The sequence below is a fragment of the Dinoponera quadriceps genome, unplaced genomic scaffold (genome assembly GCF_001313825.1).
Source record: "Dinoponera quadriceps isolate SergipeBrazil2010 unplaced genomic scaffold, ASM131382v1 scaffold1280, whole genome shotgun sequence".
NCBI lineage: Eukaryota > Metazoa > Arthropoda > Insecta > Hymenoptera > Formicidae > Dinoponera > Dinoponera quadriceps.
In genome coordinates this window covers 698,505-713,800 of record NW_014555813.1, presented here as the reverse complement: position 1 = coordinate 713,800, position 15,296 = coordinate 698,505, and the positions used below count along the sequence as shown (strand labels likewise).

Below are 15,296 nucleotides of genomic sequence, written 5' to 3'. Positions count from 1 at the left end.
AATTATACCGGGGAAATAACGGTTCGATATTATTGTTATTTTGCAAATATGACGTCTTTTAAGATATGTTGATCAAACGAGCTCTGAAACAGTCCTGTTCGCCGGTACACATAATTGCAACTAATGCCTTCCGTTATTTATTGCATTTATCTTTGCCAGAAAGAAACGACCGCGAGACGCGTGAGTGAACGGAATTTCCTGCGCGACCTTATTATCTAACCGTAACACTTCCTACGTCACAATATTTCCGTCCATCTAATCGCTCACTGCGCAATTCTGCCCCTGAGGACTTTCTATTTATCAAAATTCATCGCCACGAAGGAGAGCGGGAGATGTCGACACGCTGTGCACTCCGTTAAGAGCAGACCGCGTTTTTCCCGTCGATGGGCGCCTTATCCTCCTTATCTACGCGCATCCGAGAGCTTCCTAAGTACTCGTAAAACTTTCTACACTCCGTGCGAGATATCTCGGAGCAGCCGGCTAGTGCGATGGATACAAAATATGTCGAATCACTTTATTTATACATAAGTGTATACGACGATACGTGGCAGGCACGACGAAAACCTCGATTCACTTTTTATTACGTTATCCGTAGGCAGAGATTCTCGAGTCTCGAAGGTCTCGAATGCAGCGAAAGGCTTCGATTGTTTTCCAAGTCTCGCGGATGACGACAACGTAATCTACATATACGCCTATACACAGAAAAAAATAGTCTGAAATCAATGACAGATATTTTCATACATAAGCAAGAATATTATAATATTCATACAAGATTTTTAGTCTTTTAAATTGAATGAAATAAAACGGTTGAACTCTCGATCTATGTTAAAGGAAAGGAAAGGAAAGGAATATTGCATAGAAAGAATGATATTTTTAAACTAGAAATTATATCAGTTCGAAAATATCGTTCTTTCTACCCAATACTTTTTCCTCTCAATTCATGAAAATTATTCTTGCATAACAAGAATATGATATTTTTCGTACAACTTGTATAACAAAATGTTCCTTATAGTATCTTGTATAACAAAAATATGACGTTTTTAGTGGAGCTATACGGAATTCCTTCATGTAAGCAAATTTCATCATCGTATAGAATTGCGTATTCTTATATATAAAAACACGAGTCTTGATTTGCTACTGATTTTTCTCTGTGTGCGCAATTTACCATCATTTATCGCCGATATAAAGTAGATATTCAAGGCACTCGAGAGGCTTGCGGGAGATTCTCCATGGCTTCGGAGGACTTTCGGTGTTCATGTGATCCTCGAGGCGATTCGAATTTCCATACAATCGATTCGCTCGGGAACGGAAAGATCCGCGAACGGCCGTCACCGAGAATTGCATCTCGGTGCATCGCGGCTGTGCGCGCGCGCTCGACAGCTGATCGGCGCGGATGTTGGCGGCCGGAGGGAGCCGGCCGGGAATCAAAGCAGCCTCTGATAGGCTTCGCGATACGCTTTGTTATTACGAGCGGACTCGGAGCCGACAGGCTCAGTCGAGCCTAATGCCGCTGCCAGGCGAATCGTAACCGCCGCCACCACCGTCACCTCCTCCACCGCCGCCGCCGCTGCCGGCGCTCGTCGTGGTGCTCTTGCCCCCTCGATACTCCACGTCGGGCCTCCTCGTCGGCAGTATCGGTACCGTGTGCAGTTGCAACTACGCGGGCGACATACCGCGCGCCAATCTCGGGCGCAACAAAACGAGCGCGAATTCTGCGGCTTCCCGGGCGGTCAAGTCGCCGGTTAAATTGCGCCGTGATTCGCGTCCGGAGTGCGTTCCGATTCGTGCGTGTCGGCGACCTCTTCGAGAGGGCCGTCGTTTTCGCAATCGTTTGCGCGCGCTCGAGGCGAATCGCTCGTGGCGACGAGAATGTGAGAACGCGCAGTCAGGACGACGGGGAACATGATTTACCACAAGCCGACGACGCCGCGATTCCGCATCGCCGAGCGGATCAGCGTGCAGCCCGCCAGCAATCGGCCGACTTACAACAAACAGAATAGTCACAGCAGCACGTGCAGCCTTAGGAGCGTCGGTTCCACACCGCCGTGCATAAGCCGGTAAATACCGCTCGTTTGACCACTCGCTGACATTTGTCGCCTCCTGACAGAGCCAACCGTTATCGATTACTAATATCTAATGAGCGACGACTCTTAATAAAGAGTCAAGGATCACTCAGTTTAGCTTTTAATGCCGCGCACAGGGAACGCCGAGTGATCGTCTCGATTGTAACCTATTTTTACGTAAATTTAAAAATACTCTTCTCTCGGAGAAGAGTCGTATACGACTGACCAAGTAGCGCTTGTACTACTTACGATAATGGAAATTACAAAATACCAAGTTTCCACTGTCGAGCGACCTTGTAATATAACGACGTAGTAACAACGAGTTATAATAACTCGGATATAAATGTTAAGTCAGTATCGGCGAATAATTAAATGGACGTCTCTCGTTAATACTCTCATATTAATTAGTATAACCGTGATTTTCGCGTTTCGAGAATGTGATGCAATCGCAGCATCTTGAAGACGCGAGCGTGCTCGTGGCGCTGCATCGGAAGCTCATGTCGCATCGGGAAACGTTACCTCGATTGAGAACGCAGCACGCACCGTGATGCAGCGCGATTTTATATAACGGTAACGAAAACTGAGAAGTCGCGCGCCCGATCGGCTTGAGATTGTTTTAGCGATTCAGAAAACGTCGGTAAATTGTCCGTACATGTGTAGTCGATGGCAGAGAAAAACTGCAACACTTTTTTTATCACGATGAGGTTCAGGGTGCATCCGGTTATCCAATAGGAAAAGGGCGCCGCAGAATCCTTACGGAAAATGTGACTCACAAACTATAATTTTTCAGACTTTGCGGCCATTGACACTTTTGATCTACACAATAAGAACCATCATATAGCACAGTCTCAGAAAATTTAGCCGAACGCCATTTTCCACAAGTATTCTGTGGGGTTCTTTATTCGCTGAAAATTAGCAAGAAAATCAATTCTCCCATTGGCTGCTAATGCATCGCAAAATTCCCCGTAAATAACACGGTGAAAGATGGAAAATCGATAATTGTTTTGCGAAATTCGCGATGAAACGCTATCATATGAGCGAAAAAGTGGCTCGCTTTCGAACGAGGTCGATGTTTCCATCAGTCTGTAACGCGGGAAGTGTGAGATTTCGAGGAAATTAATCGTTGCGTTGACTTTCCACTGTCGAGTTTCAGGCGAAATGAATAATGCGCCTGACTGGTTCACACGCTGCTTATGCGCACGGTGTCGTTTAAGAAATGGTACCTAGTCTGTCATACACGCATCATAGGAAAGGCGCGAGGATAAATTCGAGAAGGTCAAGATGTCTCGTTTCTCCGTTGTGTTGAAACTCTGAGAGCGACAACGGATTCCGATAAATCGCATCTCGCTTGAAAAATGACCGGGATCGGGTGGTCTCGCGCGACTTCTCCGACTTCTTCTTCGTTTGAGCTTGAAAATCGCGGTCACGGCTAATTCCCAGGCTCGTTCTTTAAAAGTGGAAAAGAATAGACGCTTCGCATCGTGGACAGAATATAGTGAATTATCGATGATTATTTCACCGGATAGAATCTTGTATGTACTTGAAAGCAAAAAAATAATTTCCTAGTTCCGATATGATTGCAAGTGGTTGCTTATATAATTATGTGTGAGTAAACTTTGAAATTATAATTATAGAATAATTAGCACACGGTAAAAAATTTGGTGTTAAAAACGGTTCACTGAAATGTTGTTTTATTTTAACATGGGTAATGTGCTAATTTGATGTTATTTATATTTGTGACTTATATTTGTGTAATTTTTAACTCATTCCCCATGTTAAATTCTCCATGTTAGAGTAACACAACATTTTGACGGACAGTCTTTAATACAACATTTTTTATTGTGTAAGTAAAGTTTTTAAGATCATTTTAAATATGATTATCTGAAGATTAATAGCATAATGGAGTAATTCTGCGTTATAATAAAAGCATTTATTCCGTGTCGCGCTGTTATTACACGAATAATTTCTGTTAGTAAAATTATATAAAATAAAAATGCATCAAGAGGAGATTCATAATATTTTACACGCTTTTTTTTTCATAAATTTTGCTTGCATTTATTTATTGAAAAAGTCACTCGTAAAACTTGGCTTCTCCCGAGAGACACAAGTTTTCGACTTCTTATCTTTCCGCTTCTCGGGATCATCAAATCTCTGTTACAAATTATTACACACAGTTATTGCCCAGTAATTTTTGTTATACAGTCATCGCATGTAACATGTGATCATTGACTGGATTTACGCGGGTCGACTTAACACCGTTTATGACATTGTTGCCTAGAACGGTATACGTATTGGCGGCAGAAAATGGAGATTAAAATAAGCGACAGACGCTCGTAACAGTTCCAGCCATAAATACCTGTACTTTTGTGAGAATTTATGGTGTTGTGTGACGAAACCTGATTGCTGCTCGAGGGATATAAAGAGTTATCATCTCCTTCCGCTCTTGGTGTTCGCAGGATAAAGCAACCTTTGGGAAGCAAAGGACCTTCGCCCGTTCATACGAATACACCTGTCCGGTCTGGAATCCAGTCGCCGAAGCCCACGATCAATGGATCCGATCCCGTCGCGTAAGTTCTCATGCTGTACGCTAAAAAAAAATCGTGACAGTCCCGCTGCAAGGCGTACGCGAAAATTTATGGCTCTGTCAGAGGCATTGCGTTATTTAATACCGGTAATTTGATATCGGTAATGCTCACCGTCGGAGAATCGCTTTCCTTCCGGCTGTCTCGACATTACATTTCCTTTCTTTTCAAGCTATTCCGTTTATAGATCGTATCTGTCAAACTAACGATTAGTAAATCAACATTCACTGTTTTATCGCTTGCACCTGTGCATTTTGTGCATTTGTGTTGTTAACGTTCTAATATTCTAACACTTTGCCTGTGAAATCAATTTAGTAAGAAACACTTGATCTAACGATACTGATAATTTCGATTGCTAATTGATTGTACATTTTATTCGTTACAGAAGGCAAAACTCGGTGCCAGGCGGTATTTATGATTCGAGGGTACCGGAAGGACATTACGATGTTATCAAGCCGAAGGTGAGTCAATTGTTAGATGTTGCATCATGTTACCTTTGACATCACCGTGTATTTTTTGCATGTACGAATCTCCCACTACTTTCATTTCTAAAACCGTAAGATACATTCCAAATCGAAATTTTGGCCTTATGTTAAATTAATTCTTTAATTCTGTAACATAACAGGAGCTAAAATAACAAAATAGATTCGCACACAATTTCAATTCTAATAATATAATATAATCCCTCTTTGACCTTAATGATGTCTTAAATTTCCGTTTTCGCTGTTTTAGCGCCGAAATAGATTATTGAAGATAGCATTAAAATTCAATCTGTAGAATTAAAGATTCAAGAGAAAAATTAGAAGATATCAATATCGTCAAAATAGATTTTTATTAGTCTATAAGTCATCTAAGTAGACGCCAACTATCCTTAGAGCGTCAGAGTAGCATCAAAATTTCGACTCGGGATTTATCAGATCAGTCGAAAGGTCCAGTTTGATTTGTAATAAATGACGTCACATAATGTAATTTAAGCAACAATGTTAACAATATTCTGAAGCCAGAACACCGGCCAAGGATAACGACAATGATTATGTGGTTGATGAATAATTTGTTCCTATTGGATGCGATCAAATTTATCTCGGAAATCGAACTGAACTTTTTGATCGACGTAACATGTGACGATATCAGTTGCGTCCGATTATTCAATACGATAATTTATCATCGAACAGCTTATTACCGTGCAATAAGCGCAGCAAATCGCGAGACATTGGTACATTTACTCCGTGTCTTATGATTATTTTATTATCATATCTATGATGATATACCACACTGCTCCGTTGTTAAAAAAATTGCACGATAACTTGCCAATATCATATACGATTTGCGAACGTGCGCTTTCTACTCGCATTTCCGTATTTCCGTCGTAAAACCATAACCTGTTCAAAGTGTTACCTGTAATTCGCCTTAGAGAAACCGGCTTTCCCGCATTTTCCGCGAATCAATCGAGATACCGGGAACGCGTAAAATCGATCTGTGTATGTCTCTCTGTGTCGTTTCCGGTGTAATTTATAAGAAATGGTGAGTTTGTTACTGCGCCATTATTACGCCAGACACCAGATAATGTTCGCTGTATAAATGATGAATGCGCCGATAAATTTAAGAGGGTACGTGCGCGCCGTGTGAAAACCATACTAAATCTTGATAGCAGAAAATAAGATATATTTTGTAATTATTATTAAACATATAGTCCGTAAAGAAAATTGTTCTAGATAATTATTATCATTTTATTTAAAAAATCTCGTCGTTCTACGTAAAGGTTGCAGTAATCAAATGTTTGAGCAAATGTTCACCAAATTTTAGTACTTATTACCAAATCCTTTTTTCAGTGTAGTTATTATTTTTTTTATTTTTTATTTTTTTATTTAGTTAGTATTTATTTTTATTTTTATTTTTAAGGATGATATCGAAACGGTATACACGGTATACACCTGGTTTATACCGAGAGATAAAAATTCAAGTCCGTGATTTATCTTATCTTACCGATTTTTGACAGAACACTTACTTCCGAAAAACATGCGCCATTAAAACAAAATCTTTGTTTCACAAAATTTACTATCTTCGTGTGAGTCATCTCGTGAATTTAATCCTTCGTAAAAGGTATGCTGCTTCTTTATCTTCGTCGATTAGATCTGCTATCGGCTTAATTCTCTTCGTCATTGATTAGTCATGATTATCGTGAAATTGTCAGTTAAAGGCCGTAATTACCTCAATTGCCAATTAACTGGGAGATCATTTCTCGTAAGCCCTTTTGTTCAACTTGACGAATCGTATTCCTTCGAACAAAGACTCTTCGTAATGTTCTATTTTTCCCATTTCTCGTATGGAGCGCTATTACAAATTGTTTGAATTAATGGATAAGTATGGATGATTTTATTTTCATGTGTGCTGCATTTCTCTTTCTCTCGTCGCTCGAACTGGTACGATGTACTGTTTTGATTTGAAATTTACGTTCCTAAATCCTTGTAATATTTCATGTTTTCTACATCACAATATTCTGTTTTTTTTTTCGTTTATTTCCCTAAAGTATATTTTCATGTGAAGTGCTCTTATGAATTCTTCGAACTAACCGGCCAATTAAGTTTTCGGGATTTCACAGCACATTTTATCGCGTGATATCCTTCTTCTTCGACAATTCCTATGCGGTAGTTGGGCAATATCCACATGTAACGCGAAATTACTAACTTCCGCGGTGAAACATTCGTATTCGACTGGTGCAACAATGGCGTTCAGCGCGATGTCAGTCGAAGATTTGCATGTCAATTGCCTTTTTGTCCCCTACGGCGGAAGTGTCGCAGTCGACGGGAAAAAGAGCCGGATAACGGCTCGTTTACCGCGAACAGAAGTGGCAAGTGGGCAAGTGATTCGATGAATGTAAAATTCAATTGCAAAAATCGCGAATTCGTTTACGCAAATCTATATTTTTCAAGAGGGACGATGTTAAATAACAACGATAATCCTGCAATCGACCTTCACTTATCGCAGAGGTGCTTCCTTTTTATCTTACCTCACTCTCACCGTCATATTATATATCTCGTATTTACTTAATCCAGGAAACTCCCTGCTATACAGAGTACGATAAGAGAATTCATACGAAGAGCTGATCCATCCGTTATTTACAGTTTCGATAGCTTCAACTTTCAATTGGCACAACAAATCTTTCCGTATTATTATATAAGTTTTATTGCAGATAGTCGGGGGATATGGGAGCTAAACGTTATTATAAAAACTCGTAGGAAAGATAAGAAGGCTGAAATCAATCTAACTTTCGTATACTTATCGTGACGTGAATTACTGTTACTAATTGTCGAAGACACGAAGTCGAAGTGAAAGCATGTTGAGTAACAGAGATCGAAAGCTGTTATCCGAAGTTTATCTTCTCGGCAAAAAATATCGCTGATCTAGAATCAGCGGCTTCGATATTAATAACATACGATACACATTATGTAACACAATAATTTCGCGGAAGTGTCATGACGTCAGGCTGGGTGCGGGTAACCGTAGTCGCAGACGACGCATTTCATACTTCCCGCTGCATCAGTTGACTTCCTAAACTTCTCGAGTCGATTCTTGTCGCGATTCTCACATACGCGATACTGATGCGGTGTGTTAGGCGATCTCACCGTTTCCCCGGCCGCTTATTTGTCATTTATGTCGCGATTATGTCCTTTTGTTTGTTCACGCAGCGCGATACATTATACCGTCGGAAATTACGGCTATAACGAAAATTGAAACGTCGCGCCCTTGTAAGTGCGTCGGCGATCTTGCGCCGCTCTTACCAGCTCTTTTGTTTCATTCGTTTGCCTTTGTGCGATCGACTTAACGAATCGCGGATCGGTTCATGAAAATGCACATTGACATACCTAGATAATATTCATTCGCGTTCTACATTCCGCGCGCGCGCACGCGAGTCTCGGATCGTCGCATCGTGAATGCGATGACAGACCGTTGTGTATGCTTGATGCTCGACTTAATGAAGTCCACAACCGCAGCCAGTTTCTCTCCGATGAAAATTTTCTACGATATCTCGCTTCGTATATTATCTTCATTTATTACATTAGACGGGAAAATATTCCCGTATTCGTTGAATAAAATTGAGAACGAAATTGCGCGGTTCGGGAGCATTAGCTTTGAGAAGTCTATTTATAGATTGTATATTGATGTTTCATTTCTTCTAATACATTACATAGAATAATATGCAAATAATTGAAACTTTTGCATTTCGGAAACTCTGTTGAAGCCGTTAAAAAAAGTCGCTCGACTTCTAAGGATTGATTATTTTTATGATTAATAATGATTAAAGTAAATAACATCAAATTGATATTTTTTTCACATGACGTTTCTTTTATTTCCTTCTTAATTAGTGACTTTTTACGAGACAAAATATTTAATAGGAAAAATCACACATTTTTCACATAAATCTGGCAATTATAAAATATTCAAGGGGACTTATATTTCTTACGCTAGATCTCCATGATAAATCAAATGATCCGTAAATTCCCAAATCAAATAGTTGCTGAGGTGTTAACGATTATAAATTGACCAGAGAATAGGATTCCGCTACCTACGACTGAAGTTCGCTGGTAAACCGCAACGGCCACACCGCGCGACAATCTGGCGCGTCCTCCGAACACCTACACTCGAAATTCTAATGCCCATTCTCGCGCGACGTTAGATAACGCCGTACTTATGACGCAGTTGGCAAATGCAAATCCATTACACTCACGATGATCATCATCGCCGCCACCGCCGCACAATTAGAAGATGCATCACGTTATCGACAAAAATGGTGCCGGCGCGTGGGCACTTTTCCGCGATTTTTCGACGCGTAACTCTCGACAAAATCATACGCACACGTACGCGTGATTGATTGTGCAGAAGCGGTTTCACGGTCGCTGTTATGTTGCACAGGATTATCGCGGAACCGGGTCGGAGACGTAGATTAATCGCGAGTCTCGAGCGCGCCTCGTTCCCTCGAAACGGAGAATTCGTGAGCGCTTTGATAGACGCAACAGTTGACACGTGAACCCACGAGTGTAACGCGACACTCGTGTTTGCGCGCGTGTCGCTTTTTCAAAAGGGTACACGCGTATACCCTTTCGTAAGCTGTAAAATCGCTATTTACCTGCCGTCGTCAAGGTGAGCCGGAATCGGTCACCGCGTCTTCGTGTAGGTGTCACGGAGAGGCCGGGTAACTCGATAACCCACAGATACACTCGCTCGAGCGAGCGCGTTTTCCCCGCCGACAATACGTGACTCGCGTGTGTGCGCGGTAGCGTTTCGCGCGATTTAAATTTTACAATCGCGCTGCCACTTCGTCACGATCCCGCGTTCCGACGAGTAAGCGCGCATCAGTCTTCCTGATGCGAAACGTGACGTACTTTCAGGAGGTCGAATCGCGATCATTAAACAAAGGCGTGTGCCTCCGCGTGCGCGTAAGGTTATGTTTAATATTCACAATCGCGGCATTTATCTGTGTGTATAGAGATGATTTGAAAAGGCCCCGAAAAGGATATGAAAGCGACTTTCGGCTTTGGTAATACAGTGGTGGAAATTGTGGAGATTTACATTTCATCCTGGGCGATTGTTCAAACTGAATTGATCGCATCGCGATCTTAATGTACAAAAATCATGTTCGCGCGTACATACGAATGCACTCGCATTGCGTATCGCGTCCGTGGAGCGAATGTAATTGCAGCTCCATCTTGTCGGCCGTATGGAAGAACGTATATCCGTTCGCCGGATACTATACCTGCGCCAACGCGTGTTCTCTGTTCTGGTTAATCGAAAGTAGATGGCGTTACTCAATTACTCGTCGCGAATAAAACCATTCTCGGACGGGTGTTTTGACGCTTGGCGATTAATTAACGTATTCTCTTCACTCGTGTTTTCCCTTTCACTCGCGACCAAAGCGTAATGCTATTATGCAAGTTTCTTAGTTAGATATGCATCGTAAATATCACACGAAGACCATAAGAACACAGTAATAAAAATAATTTCTCTTTCTTCTTCTTCTTCTTCTTTTTTTTTTTGATCTAGTCATTTTATATTGCAGATTTAACTTTACCATTTTTCTCCGTCAATTTTTGCCTTTACGTCCAAGCCTGCGGGTGAGTCATTTTCCATTCTACTTTGTAACGATCCGCAATAGAAATGTTTTTTTCCACGCATTCCTCATCCGGAGACGAGGAGTTGCCACAAAGACCGAAATCGTATGCCTTGCCACAGAGCTACTTATTCAGTGTCAGGTTCTCGTTTTGTAGAATCGCCGGTTATACTTTGTTCCTCCGTGACGCACTGTGTTTCACGCCTATTTTCGTTTCAACACTGCATTCACGAACGAATCAATTTCACGCGAGGCATATCGATCTCTCCTGCTCGGTGTAATTGCTCAATTTATTCTTTTTCACTACCTTTTTCTATGCCACCTCTTACTTTTTATACGCCCGACCTTGCCCCGGAGATCGCTTAAATGTTTAAGAAGAAGTTCTGCAATTGCTTGCTCTCCGCTCGACCGATTAGAAGAATCGACCCTCGGAGGTCAACACGCACGAAAGAACAAAATTAGCTGTCCATATAATTAAATATTAAAGGTGTTCATAAGTAATGTCGTTTTCTCAGATTGAATAAACATTACCACCTTGTTCGTGGACGTGATTTATTATTACGTAATCTATATACTAAATAATAAAATTTATAATCAAATTTATTGACACTTAGTGTGCTTATTATCAATTTTTGAAAGAAACTAATTGTTAAATGAAATAAAATTTTGTATAAGTATCAAAGAGCGACATTATTTATGGGTTACCCCTAATACTTAAATTTAATTACGAGACCTAGTTTTTATCCTTCGATACAGGAACAAGAAGAATTAGCTGCATTAACTAAATTTTCATTGTATTACACGTTATCAGTTAATTCTTACCTGTGAGAGCTAGTTTTCAGCTGCGGGATCTACTTCTATTTCTCGTGCGGTTTTCTCGGTAACCCTCGGACCGACCAATCGCATTGACGATTAGCTGAACCAATCAGTTCCGACTGGTCAATTCCGTTGAGCAAATCGTCGGTTAGATTAAATCATGACTGTAGGCATGGGGACCAGAAAAAAGCCCGTACGATGGAAACACAGTCACCGGCGATATATACCGTGTCTAACGAAGCAGAAGGAAATCGCGTTTCCTCGACGACGCATTACTCGCCGACGGCGTCGCGGGTCGGCTCGCCTTGCATCACGTCGGCGAGCATCATCGTTTGTCACGGTGGCCAACCGGGCCCCATAATCGCGGCTACGCACGCGACCTGATTCCGCCAGGGTCGTATCGATGTTCTCTCGGGCAATTTTGTGCGACAAACCCATAAGGTTTGACCTAATATGGATACTTCGCCTTTACGAATGGCATCGACGTCTGGTGGGGATCCGCCACGGAGTTCTCTCCTTCGAGGTAGCACGTCTCTCACGTTCCGCGGTACCCCAGTACCTCATCGGACGCGTGTTACGACGCACACGCGTTTTCATATAGTCACGAGCGCGCGCTCCCACCACCACCGTTGTCCGCCATCACCGCGGCACGCTGTCGTGCAGCATGCCGGTCGCTTAACGAGCCGCGAAGGAAGACCGAAATCCGCCGGTTCGTCTCGAGTCGAGCGACACTACGGACCGGGTGAATCGACGGAGAGTCGGGACGAGCCGGGGATCGATTAAAATTTATTCCCACGTTGAGATATATCCGTAAGACGTCGGACATCTTTCGGCCGGTATGGTGCGAAGTCGGGGGAGAGATTGCCGTGAGAATCTTACTTGAGTTCTCGTCGAGAGCGATGGCGGAATGTAAACACGGGCGAATGTTGACGACCGGCTGAAGTGTAAGCGAGAAAATTCCAGCGAGCTGTGCGTGAAGCCTGCACCTGGAAAGATAAGAAGGAGATTAACAGTCGCGCGGGAACTCCTCTCGTGTCCTCCGGAGAACTAAAGCTGAACCGTACCGTCAGGTGAGTTACGGTAACGCGGCAAATGCTGTATCGCGTTACGACGGAATGCACGGTTGATGAACATTCAGATCAAAACAGAGTATCTCTCTCGTCTGGATTGTCGGTAGCCGTGAAAGTCACCGGGCAAGACAATCCGAACGGATTCCTACATAAGTGCGCGGACGATTATGCGGCGCGCGAACGAAGCGTGTCCTACCCGCAAGGTCGAGCAGTAGACGAGAGCGTAGAGGCTGCGTAAGGTCCGAGGCTCTTCGAGATCGATCGAATTCCCTGTTCGCACCACGATAATACGATGTCGACATCGGCGCAGCAGGCGGCCATACGCCGGCTCGAGGCCCTCTTCAGGGACGTCAAGCTGGAGCAGCTGCAGCACAATCCCGAGCTGATCAAGCAGGAGATCAAGATCGACAAATGCTGCGAGATCCACGGTAAACATGCGAAGGAGAACTGCTGGGGCCGGCGAAGCTCCTTCGGGCGTCCCAATAGCTCACCCACCAGGAGGAGTTCCTTGGGCCCGTCGTCCTCGAGGAAGGAGCTGCACCCTTCGACCTTCCCCAGTACCCTGAGGAAGAATCCTCTGGGCTCGTCCATGAGCGCCATCAATCACACGAGGAGAGACACGTTCTCGAACACCATCGGCGGCTCGCCTCTGCGAAGAGACCCCATAGGTCGCTCCATGGGTTGCCTGAAGAAGGACACGATGTCGAACTACAACTCCCCGCTGAGGCGGGATTACGTGGCGAAGTCGATGACGAATCTCCAGCGGCCGGCGACACGGCGCGACGCCGCTCCGAATTTGGCCGGCTTGTTCGCAAGCTCCGCGGGCCGGGTCGGCCTGAAGACAGGCCTGAGCTCGTCAAACGGCGATCTCAAGACTACTCGCAGCTACTCCAACGGGAACCTGAAGAGCTGCCTAGCCGGCTCGAGCGGCAACCTGAGGAACAACTTGAACGTGACCCTGAGCGGCGAGCCGACGTCGGCGATCCTGAAGAAGGACGGCAGGTCCGCGATCCCGCTCGCCGGCAGGAGAGGCTCGTACGACCGGCGCAGGCTCTCCACGGATTCTCTGGATAATCCGAAGAGAAACTCGTGGGATCCGGGTCGCAGGGGCTCCTCCGGCTCCTCAGGCGGATGGGACGATCCGATTTGGGAGGAGGGAAGCCTCGGCGGCGGGACCGATCAGGTAATGAGTCATCTTGTTTACCCAGCTCCGGCGAGTTCGCATGAAATCGGCCCGATGATGCCACCGACGATAAGTGGAAGAGCTGAGTGAGCCGCGCGGTCATGCCGAGTCGTACGAGAGCCTCGGCGATTCGATCGTTGTTGCACCGGTGAAACGATTGTTGTCCGTGTACACTCGCCTTTTGCGCTTTTCCGCCGAGCGTGTTGACGCGCGGGGAGGATCGACGGCACGTTCGCACGCGCGCATTGTGTCGGTGGTTTCCCACGAGTGACAAGGGAAAATATGTCAGTCCGCCGGAGAAACCCCGGCCGGTCGCATTGCTGCGCGAAAGCGAGTAAAAATTGATCAGTCCTTGTTAGGCGATCCTACATACGACGAGAGCTTGGCTGTGAGAAACCTCGGGGCCCGTTAATGCGCACGCTAAATATTAGGTATGCGGTCGTATGTGAAACATGTACGCGGAACAGTTACGCGCGGTAAGCCCGCTCTTCGACACCGCGGGGGGGGGAACGAGCGGCTGAAAACCCGTCGAATTTTGCAGACTAATCCTCGGCGACGTGGTTGAGACCGGTGCGCAGCTTAAATTATTACACACGGTACGGAGAAACGTTCTCGCACTTGTCGGCTCGGGACTATCGAAGTCTGAAAGTAAAAGATCGAAATCGCGCTAAGAAAACATATTATGTACACATGATTTATAGAAAGCATATCATATAACGTAACGTATTGTGGTATCAATTAGAAATTTCATACTTATCCCAGTTATAAAAAAACTTTTAGAAAAATATTGGGCAATGCGTATTCTCCGTATTAAAGTAACAAAAACCTCAGTGGGCTATTTTTTAACGCAAAATTTTTACTGTGTCTGTCATCGAATTGAACGTAAATATATTTTTTGTTTTAATTAATACGGTTTAATTCGAGAAGTGTACTTATAAATTCATTTTTATAGAACTGTACATCGCATAAAGAGGCATAAAGTTAATTTCTCTACGAATAAAATGTCACTGCCTCATCTCTACATCGTCAAATTTCGATTCCATCTACGTTTCGATTTTTTTTTTATACCTTCGATTGAAACCGCGTATTACGTTTTATATAAATAGCTCCACTTGTCTCAAAGAGCAACACTCCTCCGATTGACCCGTTTGCCCGCAGATTACTCGATGATTTCGAAATCTTATCGATCGTGCCGATAAGAATTTGATTCTTTATGCGGAGAGGAGGAGGCGCCGAGGGGGACGAACATTTCTGGTACGCGCTTACGTCATCGACGTGCCTTGCATGGTATGAGAATGTCGCGCGGTGTTAGTCATCGAAACGTTACGATAGCGTTCCGCTAACGGATAGGGAAATTACGTGCTTCATCTGGCTGAGTCTCGACACATTCGAGCTTGGTTTACTCTTGAGAGCCATGTCATGTTAATTGCGTATCATCGTCACTCAACCATCATCGTCGATGTGATAATCGCCGAA

At 43.9% G+C, this 15,296-nt stretch overlaps 1 protein-coding gene across 3 annotated transcripts in view; it reads left to right on the top strand.

The window, feature by feature from the left end:
- Window positions 1-15,296, top strand: part of LOC106745464 (WD repeat-containing protein 47) — an 87,382-nt gene that overhangs the window by 30,852 nt on the left and 41,234 nt on the right. The window contains exons 1-3 of one of the 3 annotated variants that reach the window (XM_014621085.1): window positions 1,487-2,057; window positions 4,520-4,630; window positions 5,031-5,106. In XM_014621085.1, the coding sequence (XP_014476571.1) occupies window positions 1,903-2,057; window positions 4,520-4,630; window positions 5,031-5,106 (342 nt within the window). In that variant the 5' untranslated portion in view covers window positions 1,487-1,902. Of the gene's footprint in view, window positions 1-1,486; window positions 2,058-4,519; window positions 4,631-5,030; window positions 5,107-12,099; window positions 13,821-15,296 lie in introns of those variants that run through there. The other 2 variants (XM_014621082.1, XM_014621083.1) reach the window with 2 other exon arrangements.